Raw genomic sequence first — 27,913 nt, forward strand, 5'->3', positions numbered from 1 at the left:
TAGTGAGGGGGAGGAAGGGGAGAGATTGATTGGATGGAGGGATGGAGGGATGGAAGGATGGAGGAATGGAAGGATGGATGGATGGAAGGATGGATGGATGGAGGGATGGAAGGATGGAGGAATGGATGGATGGAGGGATGGAGGGATGGAGGGATGGAAGGATGGATGGATGGAAGGATGGAGGGATGGAAGGATGGAGGGATGGAAGGATGGAAGGATGGAGGGATGGAGGGATGGATGGATGGAAGGATGGAAGGATGGAGGGATGGAGGGATGAGGGATGGAAGGATGGAGGAATGGAAGGATGGATGGATGGATGGATGGAAGGGTGGAGGGATGAGGGAAGGAAGGATGGAGGAATGGAAGGATGAAGGAATGGAAGGATGGAGGAATGGAAGGATGGAGGGATGGAGGGATAGAAGGATGGAGGAAAGGAAGGATGGATGGATGGAAGGATGGAAGGATGGAAGGATGGAGGGATGGAAGGATGGAGGAATGGAAGGATGGAAGGATGGAGGGATGGAAGGATGGAAGGATGAAGGATGGAATAATGGAAGGATGGAGGTGAGAAACACCTCAGATCCTTTATTTTCCACCTCCAAGCTGGCCAGGATGGGACCTCCTCTGATTATGTTCATTAATTATCATGCTTCCAACTCTGATTTCATTTTGACTCTGAAACTGTCAAAATGAAATGTGCTAAAATATTAATAAAAATATTCCAAAATCGTTAAAAAAAATACATCAAAAATATTCAACAGAATGTTTTATAAAATTAACTGAATGTCCTAAAATATTCATAAAATGTTTTATTTTAATGCAACTTTTTTAAATATCTAAAAATAAGTGCTTATGTCTTCTCATCTTCATCACTGCAGCTGTAGTTTCCTCTCATTGTCCTCAGGGGGCGCTGTGACTTTAATCCTCACTGACATTTAGTGATCGTTACACAGACACACACACACACACACACACACACACACACACACACACACACACACACACACACACACACACACACCCTGCCTGGTTAATGAAGACTTTAGCAGAAATCTGAAACTGATTATTGATCTGATTAGGAATGTGTGTTGTGTGTCTGTGTCTGTGTCTGTGTGTGTGTGTGTGTCTCTGTGTGTGTGTGTGTGTGTGTGTGTGTGTGTGTGTGTGTGTGTGTGTGTGTGTGTGTCTGTGTCTGTGTGTGTGTGCTGTGTCTGTGTCTGTGTGTGTGTGTTAGAGAACAGAGGAGGCGGTTGTAACAAAGAGCTTTAATTTATTTCTAAAAACGTTTTCCTCCAGTATTTATTTTATAAAACAGGAAACAAATCAACAAACAAAATATGATAAAGAAATGAAAACAAAACTACATTAAAATATCACAAAATGAAACAGTTAAAATGACAACAATAGAATAAAATACAATAACCGATTAGTCCTCTTTAGGGTCGTGGGGGCAGAGTCTATCACAGGTTCACCTGTACAGGTAACAGCCAATCACAGGGCTGCACACAGAGACAAACATCCACACCTACAGATGATCTAGAATCACCACTTAACCTATCCTTCCTGCCTGCCTTCCTTCCTTCCTTCCTTCCTTCCTTCCTTCCTTCCTTCCTTCCTTCCTTCCTTCCTTCCTTCCTCCTCTCCTTCCTTCCTTCCTTCCTTCCTTCCTTCCTTCCTTCCTTCCTTCCTTCCTTCCTTCCTTCCTTCCTTCCTTCCTTCCTCCTCTCCTTCCTTCCTTCCTCATCTCCTTCCTTCTTGTGAGGTCCTATCTGACATTTTCAATCTGTATCTTTAATGTTATACAGACCAGAGTGAACACGAATCAGCTGTGTGTGTCACAGAGTGTGTGTTTCTGTAAGTGTGTGTGTTTCTATGTGTGTGTGTGCTATAAATAGTGTGTGTCTGTGTAAATGTGTGTGTTATAAAGAGTGTGTTTCTATGTATGTGTGTATCTTTAAGTGTGTGTTTCTATGTGTGTGTGTGTGTGTGTTTCTATGTGTGTGTCATAAAGGGTGTGTGTGTGTGTGTGTGTGTGTGTGTGTGTGTTCTTGTACTTGCTACATTGTGAGGACCATTTTCTGCATTTAACTATCAAAGTGAGGACATTTTTACAAAGTGAGGACATTTTGGCCGGTCCTCACTTTGAAACAGCCATGTTTGAGGGTGAAGACTTGTTTTTAGAGAACAGGTATGAATTGAGGTTTGGTTAGGGTTAGGGTAAGGATTAAGTTTAGGCAATCAGTTGTGATGGTTAAGGTTAGGGTAAGGCTCTAGGAAATGCATTACGCCTATGGATGTCCTCACTAAGATAGAAGTACAAACATGCGTGTGTGTGTGTGTGTGTGTGTGTGTGTGTGTGTGTGGTGTGTGTGTGTGTGTGTGTGTGTGTGTGTGTGTGTGTGTTGTGTGTGTGTGTGTGTAAATGTGTGTGTTGTGCTCCTGCAGGGACCTCCTGATGTGGACTGCTGACGACTCGTTCTGCTCACATTCCTCCATGGTTTCCTCCAAACCAAACACCGGAATCCTTCGGAGGGAGACATGGAGCTCGGCGTTGGTGGAGTCGTGTTTCTGAAGCTATCCAGACACAGAAACATGCTAAGAAGGGACGAGAACATGCGGCACACGGAGAAACAGACACACGTGTTCTTTTATCTCCATGTTCCTTCATGTGTGTGAACCTTCAGCGCTGATCTCTGATGTTAAACTCTCATTTATTTACATCCACAGAGCAGAGGATGGAGGATCAGAGGAACACCAGGACGGGTTCTTATCTGCTGGAGGAGATCAGCAACATGGACCAAACACAACAGACCTCAATCCATCCATGTTCTCACCTGTTTCTCCACAGTTGTGTCAAAGTCAGTCAGTCTGTAAATTGACCAGTCATCTGATCTCAGTATGCAGCTATGATTCAGCCGTAAAACAGCAACGGGTCACTAGTTCTACTGGAACTCCAGAGGTCAGCTGTTCCGGGGAACATCACAGTCCTTCCTTCCTTCCATCCTTCCTTCCTTCCTTCCTTCCTTCCTTCCTTCCTTCCTTCTATCCTTCCATCCTTCCTTCCTTCCTTCCTTCCTTCCTTCTATCCTTCCATCCTTCCTTCCTTCCTTACTTCAATCCTTCCTTCCTTCCCTCCTTCCTTCCATCCTTCCTTCCTTCCTTCCTTCCTTCCATCCTTCCTTCCTTCCATCTTTCCTTCCCCTTCTTCCCGCCTTCCTTCCATCCTTCCATCCATCCTTCCTTCCATCCTTCCTTCCATCCTTCCTTCCTTCATCCATCCTTCCTTCCTTCCTTCCTTCCATCCTTCCTTCCTTCCTTCCTTCCATCCTTCCTTCCTTCCTTCCTTCCTTCCTTCCTTCGTTCCTTCCTTCCTTCCTTCCTTCCCTCCTTCCTTCCATCCTTCCTTCCTTCCTTCCATCCTTCCATCCTTCCTTCCATCCTTCCATCCTTCCTTTCATCCTTCCATCCTTCCATCCATCCTTCCTTCCATCCTTCCTTCCTTCCATCCATCCTTCCTTCCTTCCTTCCTTCCATCCTTCCTTTCATCCTTCCATCCTTCCATCCATCCTTCCTTCCATCCTTCCTTCCTTCCATCCATCCTTCCTTCCTTCCTTCCTTCCATCCTTCCTTTCATCCTTCCTTCCATCCTTCCATCCTTCCTTTCATCCTTCCATCCTTCCTTCCATCCTTCTATCCATCCTTCCTTCCAACCTTCCTTCCTTCCTTCCATCCTTCAGGTGTTTAAATGTGTAGGTGTTTTAATGTGTAGGTGTTTTATTGTGTAAGTGTTTTAATGTCTAGGTGTTTTAATGCATAGGTCTTTTAATGTGTAGGTGTTTTAATGTGTAGGTGTTTTATTGTGTCGGTGTTTTAATGTGTAGGTGTTTTATTGTGTAGGTGTTTTACTGTGTAGGTGTTTTATTGTGTCGGTGTTTTAATGCGTAGGTGTTTTAATGTGTAGGTGTTTTATTGTGTAGGTGTTTTACTGTGTAGGTGTTTTATTGTGTCGGTGTTTTAATGCGTAGGTGTTTTAATGTGTAGGTGTTTAACTGTGTAGGTGTTTTAATGTGTAGGTGTTTTAATGCGTAGGTGTTTTAATGTGTAGGTGTTTTAATGCGTAGGTGTTTTACTGCGTAGGTGTTTTATTGTGTAAGTGTTTTAATGTGTAGGTGTTTTAATGTGTAGGTGTTTTATTGTGTAGGTGTTTTACTGTGTAGGTGTTTTATTGTGTAGCTGTTTTACTGCGTAGGTGTTTTACTGCGTAGGTGTTTTACTGCGTAGGTGTTTTACTGCGTAGGTGTTTTAATGTGTAGGTGTTTTACTGTGTAGGTGTTTTACTGTGTAGGTGTTTTAATGTGTAGGTGTTTTATTGTGTAAGTGTTTTAATGTGTAGGTGTTTTAATGTGTAGGTGTTTTATTGTGTAGGTGTTTTACTGTGTAGGTGTTTTATTGTGTAGGTGTTTTAATGCGTAGGTGTTTTAATGTGTAGGTGTTTTACTGTGTAGGTGTTTTAATGCGTAGGTGTTTAATGTGTAGGTGTTTTATTGTGTAGGTGTTTTACTGTGTAGGGTTTATTGTGTAAGTGTTTTAATGTGTAGGTGTTTTAATGTGTAGGTGTTTATTGTGTAGGTGTTTTACTGTGTAGGTGTTTATTGTGTAGGTGTTTAAATGCGTAGGTGTTTTAATGCGTAGTGTTTTACTGTGTAGGGTGTTTTATTGTGTAAGTGTTTTAATTATGTAGGTGTTTTAATGTGTAAGGTGGTTTTATGTGTAGGTGTTTTACTGTGTAGGTGTTTTATTGTGTAGGTGTTTAATGCGTAGGTGTTTTAATGTGTAGGTGTTTTACTGTGTAGGTGTTTTACTGTGTAGGTGTTTATTGTGTAGGTGTTTTAATGCGTAGGTGTTTTAATGTGTAGGTGTTTTAATGTGTAGGTGTTTTAATGTGTAGGTGTTTACTGTGTAGGTGTTTAATGTGTAGGTGTTTAATGTGTAGGTGTTTTATTGTGTAGGGTGTTTTACTGTGTAGGTGTTTTATGTGTAGGTGTTTTAATGCGTAGGTGTTTTAATGTGTAGGTGTTTACTGTGTAGGTGTTTTACTGTGTAGTGTTTAATGTGTAGGTGTTTTATTGTGTAGGTGTTTTACTGTGTAGGTGTTTTATTGTGTAGGTGTTTTAATGCGTAGGTGTTTTAATGTGTAGTGTTTTACTGTGTAGGTGTTTTACTGTGTAGGTGTTTTAATGTGTAGGTGTTTTACTGTGTAGGTGTTTTACTGTGTAGGTGTTTTACTGTGTAGGTGTTTTATGTGTAGGTGTTTTAATGTGTAGGTGTTTTTATTGTGTAGGTGTTTTACTGTGTAGGTGTTTTATTGTGTAGGTGTTTTAATTGCGTAGGTGTTTTAATGTGTAGGTGTTTTACTGTGTAGGTGTTTTAATGTGTAGGTGTTTTACTGTGTAGGTGTTTTACTGTGTAGGTGTTTTACTGTGTAAGGTGTTTTACTACGTAGGTGTTCATCCAGACAGACGGAGCTTCATCCCACATTCAGATCTATTTACTGTTCTGGCAGGACTTCAGAGGAACGTTCTGCTCCGTTCACCTCCTGCTCCTAAACTGTGATTGATGTTCTCAGACACTCAGATTATTTCTTGTGTCTTCATGAAAAATCAAAATCTAGTGTGATGGAGTCTCTCCGTAATGTTCTGGGATGAACTAAAACCAGAGAAGCTCTTTTGAAGCCGCTCAGCATTAATGAGTTTTATTCCAGATGATTGGAAGAGAAAACACAGAGTTCCACCGACGGCTCGGGTTCAGAACCCAAACTGATTTATTCTGGAAAACATCTGATCTGAGGAGAGTAAAGTGACATTAATGACCAGCTCTACTGCAAACCAACAAAGGAAAAGCTTTAAACGGAAATATAACTGTTGTTTACTGCATTTATTCTCAGTTTTAATTAGCTCGACAAATATAAAATCCACTTCAAACATTCTTAGTCCAGTAATCATGCTAAAACATTCCATGTTTCAAATGCCTCTAAGTTTAAAGAGACTAAATTTGACAGAAATAACTTGAAACCAGCGACCTGTCCAGGGTGTCCCCTGCCTTCACCCGAGTCAGCTGGGATAGACTCCAGCACCCCCATGACCCTAGTGAGGATAAAGCGGTGGATAGGAGATGGATGGATGAATGGATGGAGGTAGATGGATGGATGGATGGATGGAGGTAGATGGATGGATGGATGGATGGAGGTAGATGGATGGATGGATGGATGGATGGATGGATGGAGGTAGATGGATGGATGAATGGATGGAGGTAGATGGATGGATGGATGGATGGAGGTAGATGGATGGATGGATGGATGGATGGATGGATGGATGGATGGATGGAGGTAGATGGATGGATGGATGGAGGTAGATGGATGGATGGATGGATGGATGGATGGAGGTAGATGGATGGATGGATGGATGGATGGATGGATGGATGGATGGAGGTAGATGGATGGATGGATGGATGGAGGTAGATGGATGGATGGATGGATGGATGGATGGAGGTAGATGGATGGATGGATGGAGGTTGATGGATGGATGGATGATGGATGGAGGTAGATGGATGGATGGATGGATGGATGGATGGATGATGGAGGTAGATGGATGGATGGATGGATGGATGGAGGTAGATGGATGGGATGATGGATGGATGGATGGATGGATGGATGGAGGTAGTAAAATCACCCAACAAAAAAAGTAAAAATTTTAGATGTTGACCCAAAAAACAGATGAAAAACTGTGCATAACGTCTACATCAAAAGTCAGTATTTTGATATTTAATTACTGTTTTTTTTACAGGATTTGAAATTCTGCTGTTTTATTCTAACTAAATCAACCAAAACCGGTCTTTTTGCAGAAATTTGCTGCTATTTTTGCTGTTTTTTAGTTTATATTATTCCATGCTTTTTATGTAGATTCTAGTTTCCTCTGTTGTTTTTACAGTGAAGAAGATATTTGTCTAATTTCTGCTCATTTGCAGTCAGGTTTGCACTTTCAGGACTCAGATTTATGCCTTTATCTGTTTCTGAAGCTCTTTACAAATGATGTGTCAGCGGCCAACTCACACAAACGTCTAATTCTGAGTGTCAAAGCAGAAAAACACTCGTTCCTAATTGCATTAACGGAACAATAACGGGCTCAGACCACATGTGAGCAGATGTGGTGTTGGTCAGAGCTCAGGGTGTAAAACATGCAGAGGAAGATCTCCGTGTTTTCCTCTTTTAATTCGGCCCCTCTGTTTGTTTTCCTTCATTCTTTCATTAGCTGAACAAACATAGCAGACATTCCAGCTGTAAAACCGCCGAGGTTCAGGTCCAGAGGGTCGGAGAGATGAGGCAGAAACAGACGGAGAGAAATCAGTCAGGAAAAGACTGGATGTTGGATCATCAAGACTTTAACAGCAGAACTCAGATTGAAACCTGCTGGGAACACAGTCAAGAACAGGAAGTTTCCTGATTTTATTGTGTTTCCACATTGAGTCATGCTCAGTTTAATTTCAGTTTTGACAAAAAAATTACAAACAAAAGATTTCTACAGTGAAATATATAAACAGTACAAAAGAGATTTATCATTATTCAATCCCTTTAAAGTGATTATTGGAACTGAGCTGCAGCCAGTTGGTCCAGAAGTCTTAATGGATGATCTGAGGTCAGTGGTTGGAGGATAAAGATCCTGGATCTGAAGGTCAGTCTCTGGTGGATCAGAAGTCCTGGATAGAACTACACCATGAAGACTGAAGATCCAAGAAACTCTCAGGAAAGGATATTGAAAGCATCAGTCAGAACGATACAAGAACATTTAAAGTTCTCCTGGAGTCCAGTTAAATCCGTCATTAAGAAATGGAAGGAAGATGGAACATGAATAAATATGACTAGAGTAGGACGTCCTCAAGACCTGAGAGACTAGCAAGGGGGGCCACCAAGACTCTATGACTCCTCTGAAGGAGTTCCAGCTTCAGACTGTTCATCAACAACTGCTGTCTGTTCTTCACCAGTCAAAGCTTCATGGAGAAAAAGAGAAAGACTCTGATGGAAAAAGCTCCAATTAAATCTGGACTAGAGTTCACCAGAAGACATGTGGAGACTCTGAAGACACCTGGAAGAAGGTTCTTTGGTCTGAGGAGACCAAGATGGAGATTTATGTCCATCAGACTAGATGATATGTTTGATGGACACCAAACACTGAACATCATCACAAACACATCATCCCACTGAGAAGCACGGTGGAGGCAGCATCATAATGTTATATATCAGATAAACTCTGAGCTCCTTCCTCATATCCTTCCTTCCTTAGTTCCTTGTTTCCTTCCTCCTATCCTTCCGTCCTTCCTTCCTTAGTTCCTTGTTTCCTTCCTTCCTCCCTTCCTTCCTTAAATCCTTCCTTAGTTCCTTCCTTAGTTCCTTGTTTCCTTCCTTCCTCCTATCTTTCCTTCCTCCCTTCCTTCTCTCCTTCCTTCCTTCCTTAGTTCCTTCCTTAGTTCCTTGTTTCCTTCCTTTCTCCTATCTTTCCTTCCTCCCTTCTTTCTCTCCTTCCTTACTTCCTTAAATCCTTCCTTAGTTCCTTATTTCCTTCCTCCTATCCTTCCTTCCTTCCTTAGTTCCTTATTTCCTTCCTCCTATCCTTCCTTCTCTCCTTCCTTCCTTCCTTATTTCCTTAGTTCCTTCCTTAGTTCCTTGTTTCCTTCCTTCCTCGTATCTTTCCTTTCTCCTATCTTTCCTTCTTCTCTTCCTTCTCTCCTTCCTTCCTTCCTTCCTTCCTTCCTTCCTCCCTTCCTTCCTTCTCTACTTCCTTCCTTAAATCTTTCCTGAGTTCCTTATTTCTTTCCTCCTATCCTTCCTTCCTTCCTTAAATCCTTCCTTCCTTCCTTCCTAGATAAACTTCTAACCTCTGTATATTCCCTCCTCTACAGGTGATCCATCAGATGAACTGGTTTCCATAGCGCTGCTGTAATGACTCCTACTGGGAATAGTAGGAGAACTGTTCCTACCTTAAATATTACATCCATAACCATAAAACATTCGGTCCCCATAAAGCCGAGGGTTCTGGAGGAAGCCACAGAAGACTCCCTGAGGAGCAGTAGTAAAACAGAGGAGGAGATGGAAAACTAATTCTGCCGTTCCTGTTCCACTAGCAGGAATAAAATCACACTTCACTCCATCAAAGGAAGCATCAGGGACTGAAACTCCGCTTGCAGAGAAAAGAGAACAGAAGACAGAAAAATTAAAATTAAAACTAAGATTATCGCTAGGGATGTTCGAGATTGACTTTTTTTTTACCGATAATCGATATGCCGATATCATCCAACTCTCAATTTCTGATTCCGATATCAACCGATATCTGTGGGCTGTTTAACTAATTCTAGGTAACATCTCAGATCTCCTGTAACTCATCATTTTATTGTGCTGGATGCATTCTCAGATAAAACAAGGCTTTAAATGTAAACATGTCTGTAAAATAAGAAAACTACTTCAACTTCCTTCCTTCCTTCCTTCCTTTCTTATCTCCTTCCTTCCTTCCTTCCTTCCTTCCTTCCTTCCTTCCTTCCTTCCTTCCTTCCTTATCTCCTTCCTTCCTTCCTTCCTTTCTTATCTCCTTCCTTCCTTCCTTCCTTCCGTCCTTCCTTATCTCCTTCCTTCCTTCCTTCCTTCCTTCCTTACTTATCTCCTTCCTTCCTTCCTTCCTTCCTTCCTTAATATGGGCAAAATGCCATATTTTATTTATTTTTAATCTGCTCAAACAACAGTTCTCTCCCTCCCTATGTGTCGGTAAATGCCGGCTACCTTCAGGCTTTATTTTATCCATTTTCATGATAGGCAAAAAAACAATAATGATATTGACCGATATTCCATTTTTATGGCGATATCGGGCCGATAACATTGGATATTATGGTGATGTTAACTTTATCGTCATATCACATTACTGCTCGTATCGTCCCTCCTCGTTAACACTGAGCTTTAACACGTTCTGCAGTAAAAATCTGGAGTTCTTCTTTTCATATTTTACTCTTCAGTCTTTACGATTTTGCACCAGGAGTGAGAACGCCAGTTCTTCTGTTCTCCTCGCTAATGAAGACAAAACGTTGTAACCGGAGCAGCAGAACGTCGGAGGAATTTACGACGTGTTAAACGTTTCCTTTGTTGGTGTGCGGCCTCATTAGAGCCTCAGAGCCAGTCCTCCTGCAGGATCACTGACTGATGGATGTTCTCCTGTTGACAGAAACACGGGGGAACGTTCTTTCAGCGTTCCTTCAGCGTTCCTTCAGCGTTGTGGTCCAACCTGAGCCTCGCCGTGGCTCTCTGCCAAACAGTTTTCTTCTGTGAGGACTCTCTCCCTGAAATAAACTCGGTCGGTGTGGCGGGGTGTCGGTTAGCGGTAGTAATCATCATAAATCAGTCACATGCCACCCCGCCACTAATGACCAGCCCATCCTTCAGCGGGTATTTTTATCTGACACTCTGCTTCTGGAAGCGTCCTCTCGTTTTACGTCGTCAGCACCTCGCACAAGTTCCTCACATATCTATTAATACCGGCCAGCTAAATGGCATTTTCTCTGGCAGCAGCTCCAGCTCCAAACATCTTCAGGCTTAGCGTCAGAACAGCTGGCCAGAAAAATAGATCCGTCTGCCACCGCCGTCTCATTCCAGCACCGTCGCCGCTTAATTAAAAAATCTGCTATTAGCTTTCTGTAGAATGCAGCGAACATTAAACCTCGTGAGTTTAGAGCAGAACCTCTCCAACACCTGGACGTTCTCCTCTGAGCTCGATGTTCTGCCAAGTTCTGACATGTGGCTCTGGAGGCTGCAGGTCAGACGAATTCCTGCTATTTTAGGCCGAGTCACAGCTTGAGCTTTTAATTTATTTATTTATAACGAGTCAATCAGTTATCAGCGTTCAGAGGAAACCAGGAGGAAACCAGCAGGAAACCAGGAAGAAACCAGGAGGAAACCAGGAAGAAACCAGCAGGAAACTTGGACGAAAAAGACCAGGAGGAAAGCATCAGGAAACCAGGATCAAACAAAACCAGCAGGAAACTAGGAGGAAACCAGGCAGAAACCAGCAGGAAACCAGGAAGAAACCAGGAGGAAACCAGCAGGAAACCAGGAAGAATCCAACCAGAAACCAGGTGGAAACCAGGAGAAAATCAACAGGAATGTCATGGTTCTATCTGCTGAACTGATGAAGTTCTGAAGCTCAGAAATGATGGAAAGCGTCCATTAAAAACTGATAAATCTGGACCTATCTCTATGGACTTCATGGACATGGAATGTTCTAAGTGAGACTGAACTTAAAGACTGGAAGCAGAAAAGAGAACATCTCCTGGAGAAAGTTCTAGAGTAGACCTACTGAAAACTGGAGAAAGTTCTAGAGTAGACCTACCGACAACTGGAGAAAGTTCTAGAGTAGATCTACCGACACCTGGAGAAAGTTCTAGAGTAGACCTACCGACAACTGGAGAAAGTTCTAGAGTAGACCTACCGACAACTGGAGAAAGTTCTAGAGTAGACCTACCGTCAACTGGAGAAAGTTCTAGAGTAGACCTACCGACAACTGGAGAAAGTTCTAGAGTAGACCTACCGACACCTAGTTCTAGAGTAGACCTACCGACAACTGGAGAAAGTTCTAGAATAGACCTACCGACACCTGGAGAAAGTTCTAGAATAGACCTACGAGACGTTCTCCTCTATGGACTTCAAGGACCTGAAACTCTGGAAATATTCCCAGTCTGAAGGTGGAACTTGAAAGAAACTAGAAAGGTAGAACATTAAAGATGTGATCCAGGAGTTGTTCTGTTGACTTTAAATTTCTTCACATTTTGGTGAAACTGTCGTCCTTAAAAGTTTCTGAGTTTTCTGTTTTCAGCTGATGTTTGTTGTGAATCCGTTTCTGTAAACAAATAAATAATTTTAATAAATAGATGTCACTGATTCACTGAGGAGAACCTAAAAATGGGAGAACTTTCTCTCCGGTTCTGGTTCTGATGTTTCTGGTTGTTTGTTGGACTTCAGTGGAAGTTTCTGCTGAACAGAACCGAGTCGATCCGATGTTTGTGTTCTGGACATTCAGCTGTGGGGAGTCACCAGAAATAAAGGGACATCATGAAATCAGATGGAACCGGTTCTGATCCGAGTCCAGCAGCATCCAGCACCCAGAGAACCCTGATCCCAAACAAGAACCCTGATCAGAACCCTGATCCCAAACAAACAGAACATTTTCAGATGAACAGCTGACAGATCCAGAGCTGCTGGGTTCTGATTGGTCCAGAGCAGACAAAGCAGCACCGGTTCTGGTTCTGGTTCTGGTTCTGAGGTTCTGCTTTAAGATTTGCTTCTTAAAGGAACCTTTGCCACAGATTCCTTAGAAGAACTCTGGTTTGAAATCTGTGGAGTTTCTGCAGCAGGGAATGAATTCTGGTTTGTGATAAAAAAAATATCATTAAATTATTAATCAGCAGAGTTCAGATTCTTGTATTTAACAGAAAGAACAGAGTTTAAATCTGGTTTTATTAAAATGTTTATTAGGAGAAACTGATTCTTTCTCCTCCTCAGACCTGCAGCAGATTATTTAAAATCATAAAACGTCGAGGTTCAGACAGAAAACATCAGATTAGCGCTCATGATTAAATGAACTGTTAGTGAACAGAGCAGACGCTTTAGGAGGAAGAAAAGCAGTTTATCAGCTAAAAAGCAGAAACAGTTCAAGTGAAATGAGATTAGAGATAAAACATCATGTTCAGATGGTTCTGTTCTGATGCTGCATTAACGGCCTGTAGAAGAATCAACGTGTTTTTACACCGTTTTACTCATTTTGGTTCAGAATCATCACGAGTTTTATTGTTTGTTTCATATTTTTTTCCACACAAGAGTGGTTTTATATTTGAAATGTGTTTATTTTTCACTTTCTAACAGATTTGGAACATTTGGATGATTGAAAACAGAAGATTATTAGCAGTAGAAGAACGTCAGCATCCATTTAGTTTTCCTTCATCCCTCCTTCACCTCTGTTTGATTTGATCAGTGATAAAGAGTTCAGGGTGATAAAGCAAATATTACAGTTCATTTAAAAGTATAAAAGGTAAGTTAGAAATGTAAATGAATGAGATCAGAAACATGTTTTCTGAGGAACAGCTGGAAAATGAAACAATAAAAACCTTTCATTTCAAACATATCGCCAGAAAATGACCCACGGATGCATCTAAGAGTTCATAAAAAAGCTTCAAACTGCAAATAAAACAGATTTTATTCAGAGTTACTGCAGCTGTGATCAGTCCAGAAGCAACACAGAACAGAAAACTCCTCGTCTGTGGTGAAAAATGATCCAAACCTCAGATTTTAAAAAAAAAGCTCTTTATTCTACATCTCATTTCAGAGAAAATCCACAGAAACAAAGCAATTGATTGAACCATCCATCATTTATACACCCTTAGTCCTCATGAGGGCCGTGGGGGGCGGAGTCTATCACAGGTTCACCTGTACAGGTAACAGCCAATCACAGGGACAGAGACAAACATCCACACCGATGATCTAGAATCACTGATTAAGCTCAGCATGTTTCTGGAGTGGTCTGCTCAGTGGGGTAGTGGTTAGTACTTTGGCCTTACAGCAAGAAGATCCCGGTTCAAATCCCGGCCTGGGATCTTTCTGCATGGAGTTTGCATGTTCTCCCTGTGCATGCGTGGGTTTTCTCCGGGTACTCCGGCTTCCTCCCACAGTCCAAAAACATGCTGAGGTTAATTGGTTACTCTAAATTGTCCGTAGGTGTGAATGTGAGTGTGATTGTGTGTCTGTATATGTAGCCCTGTGACAGACTGGTGACCTGTCCAGGGTGTCCCCTGCCTTCACCCGAGTCAGCTGGGATGGACTCCAGCACCCCCCATGACCCTAGTGAGGATGGATGGATGGATGGATGGATGTTTGTGGACTGTGGGAGGAAGCTGGAGAACCTGGAGAGTCCATGCAGAAAGACCAGGCTGGGATAAGAACCGGGGATCTTCCAGCTGTGAGGCCTTAAAACTAACCATTGATCACTGGACCGTAAAACAAACTAATCAGAGGCGTCCTCCTCCTGCCTGTACGGTTCTGTTTTTTTTTTTTTTTTTGCCTGTACGTTCTATCATCACCCTGATCTAGTTCATCTTCTCCAGGAGGTTCTAGATCATGCTGCTGTTTTAAAATTAAACTGTAGAATGTTTTTACTGTCAGATGAAGAAAGTTTTTGATAAATTAAACTGTAGCTTTTTAAAAAATTAAACTCTGGAAGTGATCAGAGACCTTTGTTGTTTCTCTGCTGATATTTAAACTCTGAGGCGTCATTTGGACCAAACTATTAATAAATACCCCCTCTCTACCCCTCTCTACCCCCTCTAACCTCCTCCATTACTTCTTTGGGCACGCGCCCAGTAGTGTGCTCCTGGCAGCTGTGCGCATGCGCAGCGTCGGTCCTGTGATGGCTGTTCGCTGCCCGGAGCTCAGAGTTCCTCCGCGGCCCCAGAGCCATGTTGGTACCGGAGACCGGACAGCAGCACCGGGACTCCGGCCTGAGCCTGTGAGCCGAACCGAGCCGCGCTAAAGACTCCTGGACCGGTTCGTGGACGGTAACGAGCAGCGGCGGCGGCGGGAGTTCCGATCCGGTAGACGGCGGCCTGCAGGCGGCGGAGAGGGGAGCGGAGAGCCGGGGATGGTCCCGGTGGTCCGGTCCGAACCGTGAAGCAATCCAGAGATCACCTGGAGGCTCAGGACAGGTGAGTTCAGTGGTTTAATAAACTTTATTTAAACTCAGGTGAGTTCAGTCTTTAAATAAACTTTCTTCAGGTTTGGGTTCTAAAGAGTCCAGAGACCGACTGGAGACATAGAAATAAAACTGAAGTGAATTTAAAGCCACGGCTTAAATTCAACTTTATTTAAACTGCAGGTGAGTTTGGTGGTTTAAATAAAGTTTATTTAAAGGGTTCTGTTTAATTCAGAGCAGCAGCTGAACGGTTCAAACATTCAGAAATAAATGGACTTTAAACGCTCTGGATTAAAATGTTTTCTGCTCCAACAGTTCAAATATTTAGATTAAATGTTTAATAATTAAAACCTGGATAGTTTGACTCTGGTCCATTTATTGACTCCAGTCTGTTCTGATTAAATCTCCTGAAATAAATAAAGTCCAGATTTAAGGTTTGATTTTATAAACTGATAAAATTTCTGACTTTATCCGGATGAATTTCTACACGAAGCTTTTAGTTTTCTTTCTGGAATCCCTAAATGTTCTGTATGTTCTGGGTTCTTTTCCTCCACGTGGACTTTGTGTTTAAATGTGATCTGCTGGAAACTGGAACCTTCTTGGCTCAGAACATCTGACAGGTTCCACCAGAACCTGAGAACCCGCAGCACAAATAAAAACTATTATTCCTCCTGATTTATTCAAACCAGCTGCTCTCACATTTGTTCTAAAATTAGGAGTTTAAAATGGAAAAAGTCTGAAAATGTTTGAGTTTTCTTCTTAATAACGGATCATTTGCTCCTTTAAATTCCGTTTTTCCGCTTTTATTTAACATTTTCCATTTGTCTTTGTCCTGTTAATTTTAAATGTGATTTTAATTTTGCTGGTTAATTTTCAGAATTAATAAAAAACATTTTCAAAGAAGATTCTGCAAAACGCAGCGAATGTATTAAATATAATAAATACGTGCCGTTTACGGAGTGAAGAAAAGCTTTGATTAAATTAGTTTCAGTCTTAAAATAAGCAGCTTATTCTGAAGCTCACCTATTAAATGTTTTATTTTTAAACTCCAGAATCCTAAAGATGAAAACCTGAACGAGTCCTCAGAGGAACGTTTTTCTGCTCCGTGTTCTCTAGAAGCTCTCATTTAAGGCGGGCTTGTTGCGGTTTCAGGTGGCTTTGTGCCGCAGTCTGCGGTTTGTTCTGCGCTCGGATCCGCAGAAACTTAATTCTGCCTTTAGAAGGAAACGGAGAAACGATCGATCTGAGCTCAGAGTCACTGCTGGAGGCTCAGAGCTCTTAGAGACACGGAGTTTATTTGAGCTGCGACGCTTTAAAGATGATCTAACTTCATGAATCTCAGCTTTTTACGCACAAACTGCTGCGTAAAGCGCTGCGTAAATTCACCTCTGCGGGGTTTTCAGCGCAGTAAAGAGAACAAATCCTGCAGGGAGGAGTGAAACCGGCCAGATAGAGACTGATTATGTCCTCCACAAAGGTGAGAGGGGGTGAGAGGGGTGAGGCGGAGGGTGAGGGAGGCTCAGCCACAAATCAATTCACCTGAGAGACGCATTATTGTCTTCGGTTTCAGGCCGGGAGGAGCTGAGCGCGATGAAAAATTAAAAGGATGCCAGTTAGTTTGAAAGATCGAGCCAGAAAGCTTCACCGCAGGGACACACACATGCACGCACGGACATGCACGCGCACTCAGACAGACTGAAGACTGGCCTGGTTTCGGATCAGAGCTGCAGCAGACTAAAGGTTCAGATCAAAGAGGATAAAATGCTTCAGTTTGATTAGTTGATCCAGTTTAAGTAAACATGTTAACCAGTTTAAATCAGCTTCAGTTATTTGGTTTGCTGCAGACTGAATTTAAGGAAATCAACTTAAAGTATTTAACTTAGCCAAAAGTAAAACTTGATTTTCTTCTTAGATTTTCTGTTTTACTTTCAGAAAACTGTTGGAGTTGCAGCAGAAGTTACTCTGCTTTGGTGGTACTTTTAATCTCCACTAACTAGTAATCAGATTACTGATGTGTTCAGTTAAAATGTGGATTAAATTTCAAAATAAAAGTCCAGACACCAGAACACTCTTCAGTAAAGTCTCTGTACTGATACTTGGTTTTGCTGTAATCCAGCAGAAGCAGAGTAATCAGATTACCCTTATTGGGATTGAGCAGGTAATCGATTACCTTAGTTACAGGTAATCAGATTACATTGAAAGCTTCTCGGGCTGCTGCATTGTTGTCCATTGAGGCGCAGAGAACCATGAAATCCATGTTTTACTGAGAGCTTCCTTTATTTCTGTGTTGGTGCAACGTGCATGAACACGTGCACATACTCACACTCGTACTCTGATGCAGCTGCTTGTTCTGCTAAAATCCTTTATTTAACTGTGCAGATGCAGATAAATTAAACTGTATTCTAAGTGAAGCTCCTCGTTTCCCCTCAGATCCTCTGAAGTGTTTCGTGTTGCTCTGCTGTCGGACTGTCAGAGTGCCTCTGCTGGGTTCTGGATGCTTCCTTTGTTTCTGCTGTTTTCAGGCCTTTTGTTGCAGCGTCTCTGCGTGACAACAACACACTCAGAGTGTAGTTTGAGTCTTCTTAGCTCCTCGTCCTGCTGCAGACAATCGTCTCCTGTCTGGCATTAAAGGCTCTGCAGCCAGCAGCCGGATCGCTTACGCAGCTCCGCTTTCATTGTTGATATTTACTTCTGCAATTATCTCTCCACTTCACCCTCAGCTGAAGATGATACGCTGAAGTTAGCGCTGCAGCTTCCCTCCTCCGGCTCCCGCTGCTCATAAACACACAGAATGACACAAAAACCAAACTTCATGGAAACCAAACGGCCCGAAAACCAAAGGCCCGCCGGCCTCCGTCCACTCAGGACAGCCTTCTTGTTGTGTTCCTGTAAATAAACCCTCCTTTGTCTCTTGCAGTTCGTCGGATCGCAGCAGCAGCCATGGAGGCCTCACAGGACCTCAGCGAGCAGATGGTGAGTTAAAGCTACTGTATCCATGTGTGGGCCACACAGTGAGCTGAGGGTGTGTGTCGGTAACACGCAGCAGATGTGCTTCAGAGTGTTCGCTCACCATATGTCCGCTGCAGCAGCACGAGGAACAGCCAGGTCAGAACCTGAACCAGAACCTGGACCTGAACCAGAACCTGCCCACAGGATGGAGAGGATCCCTGCCTTTAAATAAAATCACCAGAGAGACTGAATTTATCAGACAGGAGCCGTAAAAACAGAAAGATCCCACTGACTTCCATCTTTCCCACAGTCCTTGAAGGTATCAGCTGAGACTCATGATTCCATCAGCAGGAAAAAAAAATCACCAAATCATGATTAGATTAAAATCCTGAAACATTTACTGGAACAGATCATCTGCTGTTAACTCGCTGATCAGTTTAATTTCTTAATAACTTCTGTGATTCCAGCTCCTTAAATGTGAATATTTTCTGGTTTCTTTCCTCTGTGACGGTAAACTGAAGATCTTTGGACTAAACCAGGAAACTCTGACCCACATTTTGAACATTTTCTGACATTTTTGACCAAACAGCTGATTGAGAAAATAACCAGCAGAAGAATAAACAATAAAAATAATAAACTGCAGCAGTACCGCCTGAAGAAACAAGTTCATCAAGAAATAATGAAACATTTCAGTTTTTCACAAGAAGACACCAAATTAGAACTCAAATCCCAAAATACTGACACAAAACAAGGAATGGAACAGCAAAAATACGACACAAGAGGACTACAATGAGACACAAACCTACAAAAATGAGACGAAATCAAAAAGATAAGAGACTAATCAAATTTATTTCTAAAACACTTTAAAACAATCAGAGTTGACCAAGGTGCTGTACAGAAACGACAAAAACAAGAAATAAAATGGCAAAAATTGGACAAAAATGGCAAAAACAAGACAGAAAATGACAAACATGACACACAAACTAGACCAGACTGTCAGCTGAATGCAGTGTGCTTCAGAACAGCAGATAAATGGGACTGCAGCAGATGTTGAGGCCTTCATGAAGCCTCGGTGGGTAGAGCGTTTAGGAGTTTACCGTCTGGGTGTTTCTGTCTCAGTCCTTTCAGCCCTTCACATTAAGAGCCTCGGGCGTCTCGTCAGCGTCCCACTTGTGCTTGTTTAAAGATCAGCCGTATTGTTGGGAAAATGATTCTGGCGGCCAGTGAGCGGCCTCACATTTCAAAGCTGTTAGTCAGACTCCAGATCAGCTGAAATTTCATCTGCTGAAGAACACTGGACAGGAACCGCTGCTTTCTGCTGCTTTCTGTGTCACAACTGGGCCGGCTCAGTTACAGCCGGGTCGGTCCACGTACACAAAAACAACTACACAGGACAGATACACAACTACTACACACATGCAGGCATGAACCAAAGTCTACATCTACTAGTAAAGACCTAGATCAGGACGGGACAGTCTTTGGTCTCCAGTGACTCGTAGAACTCTGCATTTATGATGGAACCATTGAAACATGAATCTTTGTCACTGAAACAATCCTGTATTTTGGTTCTTTATAGATTTATTAAAGGTTTTCTGTAAATATGGATCATAAATAAACAAATGTTAATATTTGGTTAAATGTGTCCGTTTCCTCCTCAGTTCGTTCTTCTGGTTTCAGTCTTCTGGTTTATCTTTGACTCCTCTGGACTCTATACCTACCATCAGGCATGGAGGTGGCGGTATCATTATAATATCAGTTTAACTGACTCAAGTCTGAGACAGAAAGACCACAAATGTAGTGGAACGGCACCAATTCTGGTTCACTTCCACTACATGTGTGGTCTTTCTGACCTGGTTCTTCAGGTTCTTGATGGGTCTAAGTCAGGACTTTGGGGAGACCAGTCTAAAACCTTCATTCTAGAACCTTCATTCCAGCCTGATGGAACCATTTCTTTACCGCGTCTGATGTGTGTTTGGACTCATTGTCTGTTTGAAACATCCAACTGTGTTCAAGATCAACCTTCTGCTGATGGTTTTAGGTTCTCCTGAAGAACGTGGAGGTGATCCTCCTTCCTCATTATTCCATGTACTTTGTGGAAAGCTCCAGTTCCACAGGGCATGATGCTGCCACCTCCATGCTTGATGGTAGATTTGGTGTTCTTCGAGTTGAAGGCCTCACCTTCAGCTTTTGTTCCATCTGACCACAGAACTTCTTCAGATCTCTGCTGAGCTCCTCAGACTTTCCCCCTGTAGAGTTTGAGTCTAATGAGTGGATCTAATGGTTCTGTTTAAACTGGATCAGAGGAGTCAGCAGCTGTAGTCAAATGGAATCACTCAGGAGAAGTTAAGAGGTCATGAAGCTCAGAAAACTAGATGAACACAACTTAAAGCATCAGTAACACTCATGATTAAAATTACTGTTTGTTTATTAATGATCCATACTTCCACAAGAACTTCAATAAATCTATGAATTAACCAAAATTCAGGATTGTTTTAGTGTCAAAGATTCACGTTTCATTGATTCGAGCACAAATATAAAAACAAATGTGGACAGGATGAAGTAATGGCTGAAGAAAAAGCAGGATGGAATAGATGAAGCAGCATCTCTCTGGTCTGCACAGATCAAATATTGATGTCATGTTCCTTCACCTGCTTTAAATAGTTCTCTGGTATCATTTATTCTGTGAATCTGAGCTGCAGCTCAGACATTGATTAATTGTTCAGGTTGGAAATGAGATCGCAGAGGAAGGACACAGATTTTAATCACGTGTCAGACCTCACAAACATTCATTCTTTGCTTTTCTCTCTGCTGGAAATGTTCAAGTTTATTTAGTAAAATCATTCACACAGTTTAGACTTAACATGAATCCATCGGTTGGTTGACTCTAAAATGGTCAAAATGTGGATCAGAGTTTCCTAAAATGTGTGGTTTAGTCCAAAGATCTTCAGTTTACTGTCACAGAGGACAGAAACCAGAAAATGTTCACACTGAAGAAACTGGAATCACAGAATTTAGACTGATTTTTACTAAAATCTAGTCATTCTGAATCTAAAATCTGCTGAAGGTGACCGAGCTTAGAGCTAAAAATCTAGATTTGTTCATGAAAATTCAGTTTGGATTAAAATGTGAACATTTTTGAATGGAATTTGGTTTAAAAAAAGATTTAAGAGCTAAAACTAAAGATTATTAAAATTTTGATTAATATAACTTTTTTTGGTCTCTAAAATATCATAAGATGTTCAAAATGTGGATCGGAGTTTCATCAAATGTGTGGTTTAGTCCAAAGATCTTCAGTTTACTGTCAGAAAATATTCACATTTAAGGAGCTGGAATCACTAAAGTGAGATGATTTTTCTTTAGAAATCATCAAAGTGTTGCTGACTAAGTATCTGACCTTATTTTGTGTCTTTTTTTAGGTACGTTCACCCATTTCTGTGGTGATTTGTGGTCATTTTATGGTAGTTTTGGCCGTTTTGTGGTCAGTTTGCCTCATTTTTATGCTGATTTTTGTGTCTTTTTGTGGTAGTTTGGATCCTGTTTGTGGTGATTTTGCTTGTTTTTTTGTGCCACATTTGTGTTTTCGTCCCAATTTCACCTGTTCTGTGGTAATTCTGGTCGTCTCTGTGGTGATCTTGGGTGTTTTATCTGGCATGTTTGAATCCTTTAGGCTTGTTTTGGTTCTTTTTGTGTCTTTGTGTTGATTGTGGCCATTTTAGTGATGATAGGAGGAACTTTTATGTTTATCAGAAATAGTAAAAAAAATATAAATCTGGCCTGTCTGCAGATGTTTTAAACTAAACACATTGTGAAGCTCTTTAAAAAGGTGGAAGCAGTGAACGTTTAGGAATAAGCGACATTAAAGGCTGATCTTCTGGTTAATATTTAAAGTGAAAGCTGCTGATGAGGTTCTCTGGAGGTTCTGTCACCGGACACCTCCTCCATCCTCCACGTCATCTGGGCGGCGGTCAGGCGTCCTCGCTGGCCGCCTGCCGTCTGGGGTCCTCAGAGCGCTGCAGCAGGTTAGCGCGCTAGGCTACTTTTAGCTTGTTGAAGCGCGTCTCCACCTGTTGTCACGTCCTCCATTAGCCGCGGAGAAAAGGCGCTAACAGTTTCTGAGAGATTCAGATTCGGTCTGATCTGGAACTCATGAAATCTACAAGAAGTTCTTCAGTTTGTCCAACAGAACCTCAATGAAGTCTGACGGCTGCTCACAGAAAATAACGGTTCTTTAATGGTTCTGTGTGGAACTAAAAGCGGTTCCTCTGTGACGTCAATGTGAATAAACTGTTCTTATGGTTCTATAAGGTATACTTGGGGTAAATCACTTCGTCCTTAAAGTTTTTTCTGTTTTTTGTGGCACTGCAATGTTTTTTTATGGCGTCACTGCAAAGAACCATTTCTGATGGTTCTTAAAAGCACGTTTGGGGTTCTTTAAAGAACATTCTGAATAAATGTTCTTTAAAGAACCTCTTGCTTAGAGGATCTTTGCAAAAGCAGAAATGGTTCTTCTATAGCATCACTACAAAAAAACATGTTTTGAGTTTTTCTTTTTAAATATTTTTTGGAAGTTCTTTAAAGAACTTTGCTTGAAGGTTCTATGTGGAACTGAAAGTGGTTCTCTGGCATCACTGCAAAGAAACACTTCTGATGGTTCTGTGAAGTGTGTTTGGGTTTTCTGTAAAGAACCTGTTGCTCAAAGGATCTTTGCAGAACTAGAAAGGGTTCTTGTGGATATTTTGAGGCACTTTTGAGGGTTCTTAAGACTTATTTGAAAATCTTGATCTTTAAAGAACCTCTTACTTTAAAGTTCTCTAAGGAACTAACAGTGACTCCTATGTGGTATCACTACTCAGAAGTATTTGTTTGATGGTTCTTTGAAGCAGCTTTGGGGGTTCTTGAGAGAACTGTCTGAAGAAATGGATCTTTGAAGAACCTCTTTCTTAGAGGATCGTTGTGGAACCAGAAATAGTTCTTCTATGGCATCACCCCAACCACCCGTAATCCTGTAGGGGTTCTTGTAAAAACTGTGACGCTCTCTAAGAATCTTTGCAGAACTAGAAATGGTTCTTCTATAGCATCACCTTTGGTGGTTCTTGAGAGAACTGTTTGAAAAATTTGATCTTTGTGACCTGCTGGATCATAAATAAATGAACAGAAATGTTAATATTTGGTTAAATTTGTCTGTTTCCTCCTCAGTTCGTTCTTCTGGTTTCAGTCTTCTGGTTTATCTTTGACTCCTCTGGACTCTATACCTACCATCAGGCATGGAGGTGGCGGTATCATCATAATATCAGTTTAACTGATTCAAGTCTGAGTCAAAGACCACAGAACTGGTGCCGTTCCACTACATTTGTTGTCTTTCTGACTCAGACTTGTTTCTTCATCAGTCCACAGGTTCTCTGAGGAACCTCCTCTGTGGTATTTCTGGTTAGTTCTTGGATGCAGCTTTGTGGGTTCTTGAAAGAACATTCTGAGGAACAGAACAGTCATTTTTGGTTCTGTTAGCGCCTTTTCTTCCCTCCGGTGGGTTGGTGTCCTCTTGGAACCACCTGAAGACGACGTGATGAAGAAGGTTCTGTAGCTGCAGCCCTTTCCTGTGGAGCTCTGGGAGAGAACGTGGAGAGAACGTGGCAGCTGTCCCAGCCGGAGGAGGCCGGCTCGGGTTGCAGCCTCTTTCACCCTGACAGCCCCATACAGACACGTTCACACCAACGTACATGCAGCAGCCCTGCCCCGATCGCTAACACCGCGCTGCCGTCATACAATTCAAAATCTGCCCGGCAACAGGGCGTGTTGTGGTGTAACAGCTACCCTGGCATCCTGCAGCCTGGCATCCTGGCACCGCTTCGGTTTCAGCTGCAGCTCAGTGATTCTCAAAGATTTATGTTTAGCTGACAGCTGAGAGTTTCTGCTCAGACAGACCGATGTGAAGGAAGGAGCTGACCCGGTCCACGTTCTGCTGCTAGACACCAAAAGAAATGGGTTAATTCTACCAGAACATTTAGGTTTGGTGAGAAACTGTGAAAAGGAAGATTTGGCTACGAAAAAACAAATAAACCCTCTGTTGTAGAGCTGCACGGTTACTAGGAATCAAGGATTTGTCTTTCCACAGTCAAATGAACACTATCAGCTGTGGTAATATGTAGAATTTTAATTAATTTTTAAAATGTTCTGCTCAGTGTTTCATAACCACATGACAGTGGCTGGAAACGTTTTTTGTGTCAAATTGTTCAAAACTTGTCCAGAGTTCCTCCAAAATGTTCCACAATGACTTTGAACAGATTGACTGCAGACCTGCCCAGAGTTACACAAAAGCTAACGTTACAGATAAAGTCCAAAATGACACAAAAACAGTTCAAAATGACAGAAAAGCTGTTCAAAGTTACACAACGCCATTCAAAGTGACTGAAAAATTGTTCAGAATGATTAAATTTGTCCAAAATTACCCAGATTTGTCCAAAAGTACTTGATAATTAGAACTGTGAAGTTGAAGTGCATTTTTCTAAGCTCTGCTGGGAGTTCTGCTGCAGGAGTTAAACCAGGAAGTCTGCTCTGAATATTTATAGGAACTATACAGAACCTGGACATAAGACACAACGAGAGAAAATGTGTCCAGATAGTGTCTGGTTCTAGTGGTGGTTCTGTCTGGTCCAGCTGGTCTGTAGTTGTGGTTCTGGTTCTGTAGTTGTGGTTCTGGTTCTGTCTGGTCCAGCTGGTCTGTAGTTCTGTAGCTGTGGTTCTGGTTCTGTAGCTGTGGTTCTGGTTCTGTCTGGTCCAGCTGGTCTGTACTTCTGTAGCTGTGGTTCTGGTTCTGTAGCTGTGGTTCTGGATCTGTAGCTGTGGTTCTGGTTCTGTCTGGTCCAGCTGGTCTGTAGTTCTGTAGCTGTGGTTCTGGTTCTGTAGCTGTGGTTCTGGTTCTGTCTGGTCCAGCTGGTCTGTACTTCTGTAGCTGTGGTTCTGGTTCTGTAGCTGTGGTTCTGGTTCTGTCTGGTCCAGCTGGTCTGTACTTCTGTAGCTGTGGTTCTGGTTCTGTAGCTGTGGTTCTGGATCTGTAGCTGTGGTTCTGGTTCTGTCTGGTCCAGCTGGTCTGTACTTCTGTAGCTGTGGTTCTGGTTCTGTCTGGTCCAGCTGGTCTGTAGTTGTGGTTCTGGTTCTGTAGTTGTGGTTCTGGTTCTAGTGGTGGTTCTGTCTGGTCCAGCTGGTCTGTAGTTCTGTAGCTGTGGTTCTGGTTCTGTCTGGTCCAGCTGGTCTGTACTTCTGTAGCTGTGGTTCTGGTTCTGTAGTTGTGGTTCTGGTTCTGTCTGGTCCAGCTGGTCTGTACTTCTGTAGCTGTGGTTCTGGTTCTGTCTGGTCCAGCTGGTCTGTAGTTGTGGTTCTGGTTCTGTAGTTGTGGTTCTGGTTCTAGTGGTGGTTCTGTCTGGTCCAGCTGGTCTGTAGTTCTGTAGCTGTGGTTCTGGTTCTGTCTGGTCCAGCTGGTCTGTACTTCTGTAGCTGTGGTTCTGGTTCTGTAGCTGTGGTTCTGGTTCTGTCTGGTCCAGCTGGTCTGTACTTCTGTAGCTGTGGTTCTGGTTCTGTAGCTGTGGTTCTGGTTCTGTCTGGTCCAGCTGGTCTGTACTTCTGTAGCTGTGGTTCTGGTTCTGTAGCTGTGGTTCTGGATCTGTAGCTGTGGTTCTGGTTCTGTCTGGTCCAGCTGGTCTGTACTTCTGTAGCTGTGGTTCTGGTTCTGTAGCTGTGGTTCTGGATCTGTAGCTGTGGTTCTGGTTCTGTCTGGTCCAGCTGGTCTGTAGTTCTGTAGCTGTGGTTCTGGTTCTGTAGCTGTGGTTCTGGTTCTGTCTGGTCCAGCTGGTCTGTACTTCTGTAGCTGTGGTTCTGGTTCTGTAGCTGTGGTTCTGGATCTGTAGCTGTGGTTCTGGTTCTGTCTGGTCCAGCTGGTCTGTACTTCTGTAGCTGTGGTTCTGGTTCTGTAGCTGTGGTTCTGGTTCTGTCTGGTCCAGCTGGTCTGTACTTCTGTAGCTGTGGTTCTGGTTCTGTCTGGTCCAGCTGGTCTGTACTTCTGTAGCTGTGGTTCTGGTTCTGTAGCTGTGGTTCTGGTTCTGTCTGGTCCAGCTGGTCTGTACTTCTGTAGCTGTGGTTCTGGTTCTGTAGCTGTGGTTCTGGTTCTGTAGTTGTGGTTCTGGTTCTGTCTGGTCCAGCTGGTCTGTACTTCTGTAGCTGTGGTTCTGGTTCTGTAGCTGTGGTTCTGGTTCTGTAGCTGTGGTTCTGGTTCTGTCTGGTCCAGCTGGTCTGTACTTCTGTAGCTGTGGTTCTGGTTCTGTAGCTGTGGTTCTGGAGGTGTGAGGTGAGCAGGTCAGACTGGGATCTCGCTGCAGAATCCATCCGATCCGGAGCAGCGTGGGCTGAGCTCAGACAGGAAACCACAGCAGTGTGGAGGTGTTCTGTCTGGTTTTCCCATCACACTGGGAGCTGTGGGAGCTGAGGTCATCTGAGCGGAGAACGTCTCACACTGAGGCCTCCATGGTTAAATGAAGTCAGAGTGAAGCTTCTCTTCATGTTCCTCAGTTTATTGATCAAAGAAAAGCAGACGAGAAGACTGAGGCCAGATGTTACACAACCAGGCGCTTCTTTAAAAAGTCTCTGCAGAAGTCAGTAAACTTGTAGAGTTCCACCAGAACCGTTCTGCTGCTGCTTACAGAAAAATGCTTCCTCTTTCTTCTGGGAAGGAAATTAAAGTGCAACAGTTGAGCTTCGGTTACGGAGAACCTGCCGACCGCCAGAACTTCCTCTGCTGCTGGATTGGGTTTCTGTTTCTGCAGCCGAGGAGAGAACGGTCTGACTGCACCTCAGAACCGTTCAGATGAAACCTGTAAACAATACCGTGACTTTTAACTGGTTTACTTCAGAAAGTGCAGCAAAGAAAACAAACAACCTTTAATCAGAATGTGGAACGTAGAAATGAAGAACCTCTGGACAGGAACTAAACGCTGTAAAAACAACAAAACGACCACGAAGCCAGAAGGTTTGTTCTGTTTAGATTCAGCTCAGTAAGCTAAGCTAAGCTAGCTCTGATCTTTAACAGCTGAACTCATGTTTCTTTACTGTCTAAGGAACAGCAGAGTTCTGTGATGATCAGTGTCTGTCAGTGACCTTATCATCCCGGTAGTTCACGCTGCATTGATTGATCGATTGATTGAACTATCAGAGGTTTCCTGCTGGGTTGAACCGGATCAGACGTTGAACGGAGACTTTTCTGATGATCGTCCTCAATTCTTCGTCTCTTTGTCTCTTGCCTCATTGCTTCTTTGTGTCTCTTGCCTCTTTGTCTCTTGTCTCTTTGTCTCTGTGTTTGCAGTGATGGCTTGGTTCTGTTGTCGTCCAGGAATCTGATCCAGATTCAGCCCAGTTCTCTAGAGGAGAACCAGGAGGGGTTCTGGGAGTTTTTTATGGCAGCCTCCCCCGTCCTCCCCCGTCCTCCCCTGTCCTCCCCTTCACCTGCTGCTCTCATTCTCTGCTCCATTCTCACACCCAGGTTCTCCTCAGCAGAACATCTGGAGCAGCCAGAGGTTTTATTAGGAACATGAGATGAAGTGTTGCTGCTTCAGACGGAGACAGTTCTCTGATGGAAAGCAAGAACAGTGCTAGCAGAATAAGACAAGACAATACAGAATAATAATAATACAGAATAATCCTGGACCTGAGAGCAGAGCGAGTGTTGGTGTGTGTTTGTGCGGCTACCTGCTGTGATGTCATGCCTGTGGCTATGATGTCGTGGCTATGATGTCGTGCCTGTGGCTGTGATGTCGTGCCTGTGGCTGTGATGTCGTGCCTGTGGCTGTGATGTCGTGCCTGTGGCTGTGATGTCGTGGCTGTGATGTCGTGCCTGTGGCTGTGATGTCGTGCCTGTGGCTATGATGTCGTGGCTATGATGTCGTGCCTGTGGCTGTGATGTCGTGCCTGTGGCTATGATGTCGTGGCTATGATGTCGTGCCTGTGGCTGTGATGTCGTGCCTGTGGCTGTGATGTCGTGGCTGTGATGTCGTGCCTGTGGCTGTGATGTCGTGGCTATGATGTCGTGTCTGGCTATGATGTCGTGCCTGTGGCTGTGATGTCGTAGCTATGATGTCGTGGCTGTGATGTCGTGCCTGTGGCTGTGATGTCGTGGCTGTGATGTCGTGGCTGTGGCTGTGATGTCGTGGCTG

The 27,913-nt window shown here is 43.0% G+C and overlaps 1 protein-coding gene across 3 annotated transcripts in view; it reads left to right on the forward strand.

Moving 5' to 3' along the window:
- Positions 1-14,476: 14,476 nt before the first annotated feature.
- Positions 14,477-27,913, forward strand: part of eya4 (EYA transcriptional coactivator and phosphatase 4) — a 59,107-nt gene continuing 45,670 nt past the window's right edge. For all 3 annotated transcript variants that reach the window (XM_051936940.1, XM_051936941.1, XM_051936942.1), the window contains exons 1-2: positions 14,477-14,781; positions 17,686-17,741. In XM_051936940.1, the coding sequence (XP_051792900.1) occupies positions 17,709-17,741 (33 nt within the window). In that variant the 5' untranslated portion in view covers positions 14,477-14,781; positions 17,686-17,708. The remainder of the gene's footprint in view (positions 14,782-17,685; positions 17,742-27,913) is intronic.

This window comes from Acanthochromis polyacanthus, chromosome 16 (genome assembly GCF_021347895.1).
Source record: "Acanthochromis polyacanthus isolate Apoly-LR-REF ecotype Palm Island chromosome 16, KAUST_Apoly_ChrSc, whole genome shotgun sequence".
Taxonomy (NCBI): Eukaryota; Metazoa; Chordata; class Actinopteri; family Pomacentridae; genus Acanthochromis; species Acanthochromis polyacanthus.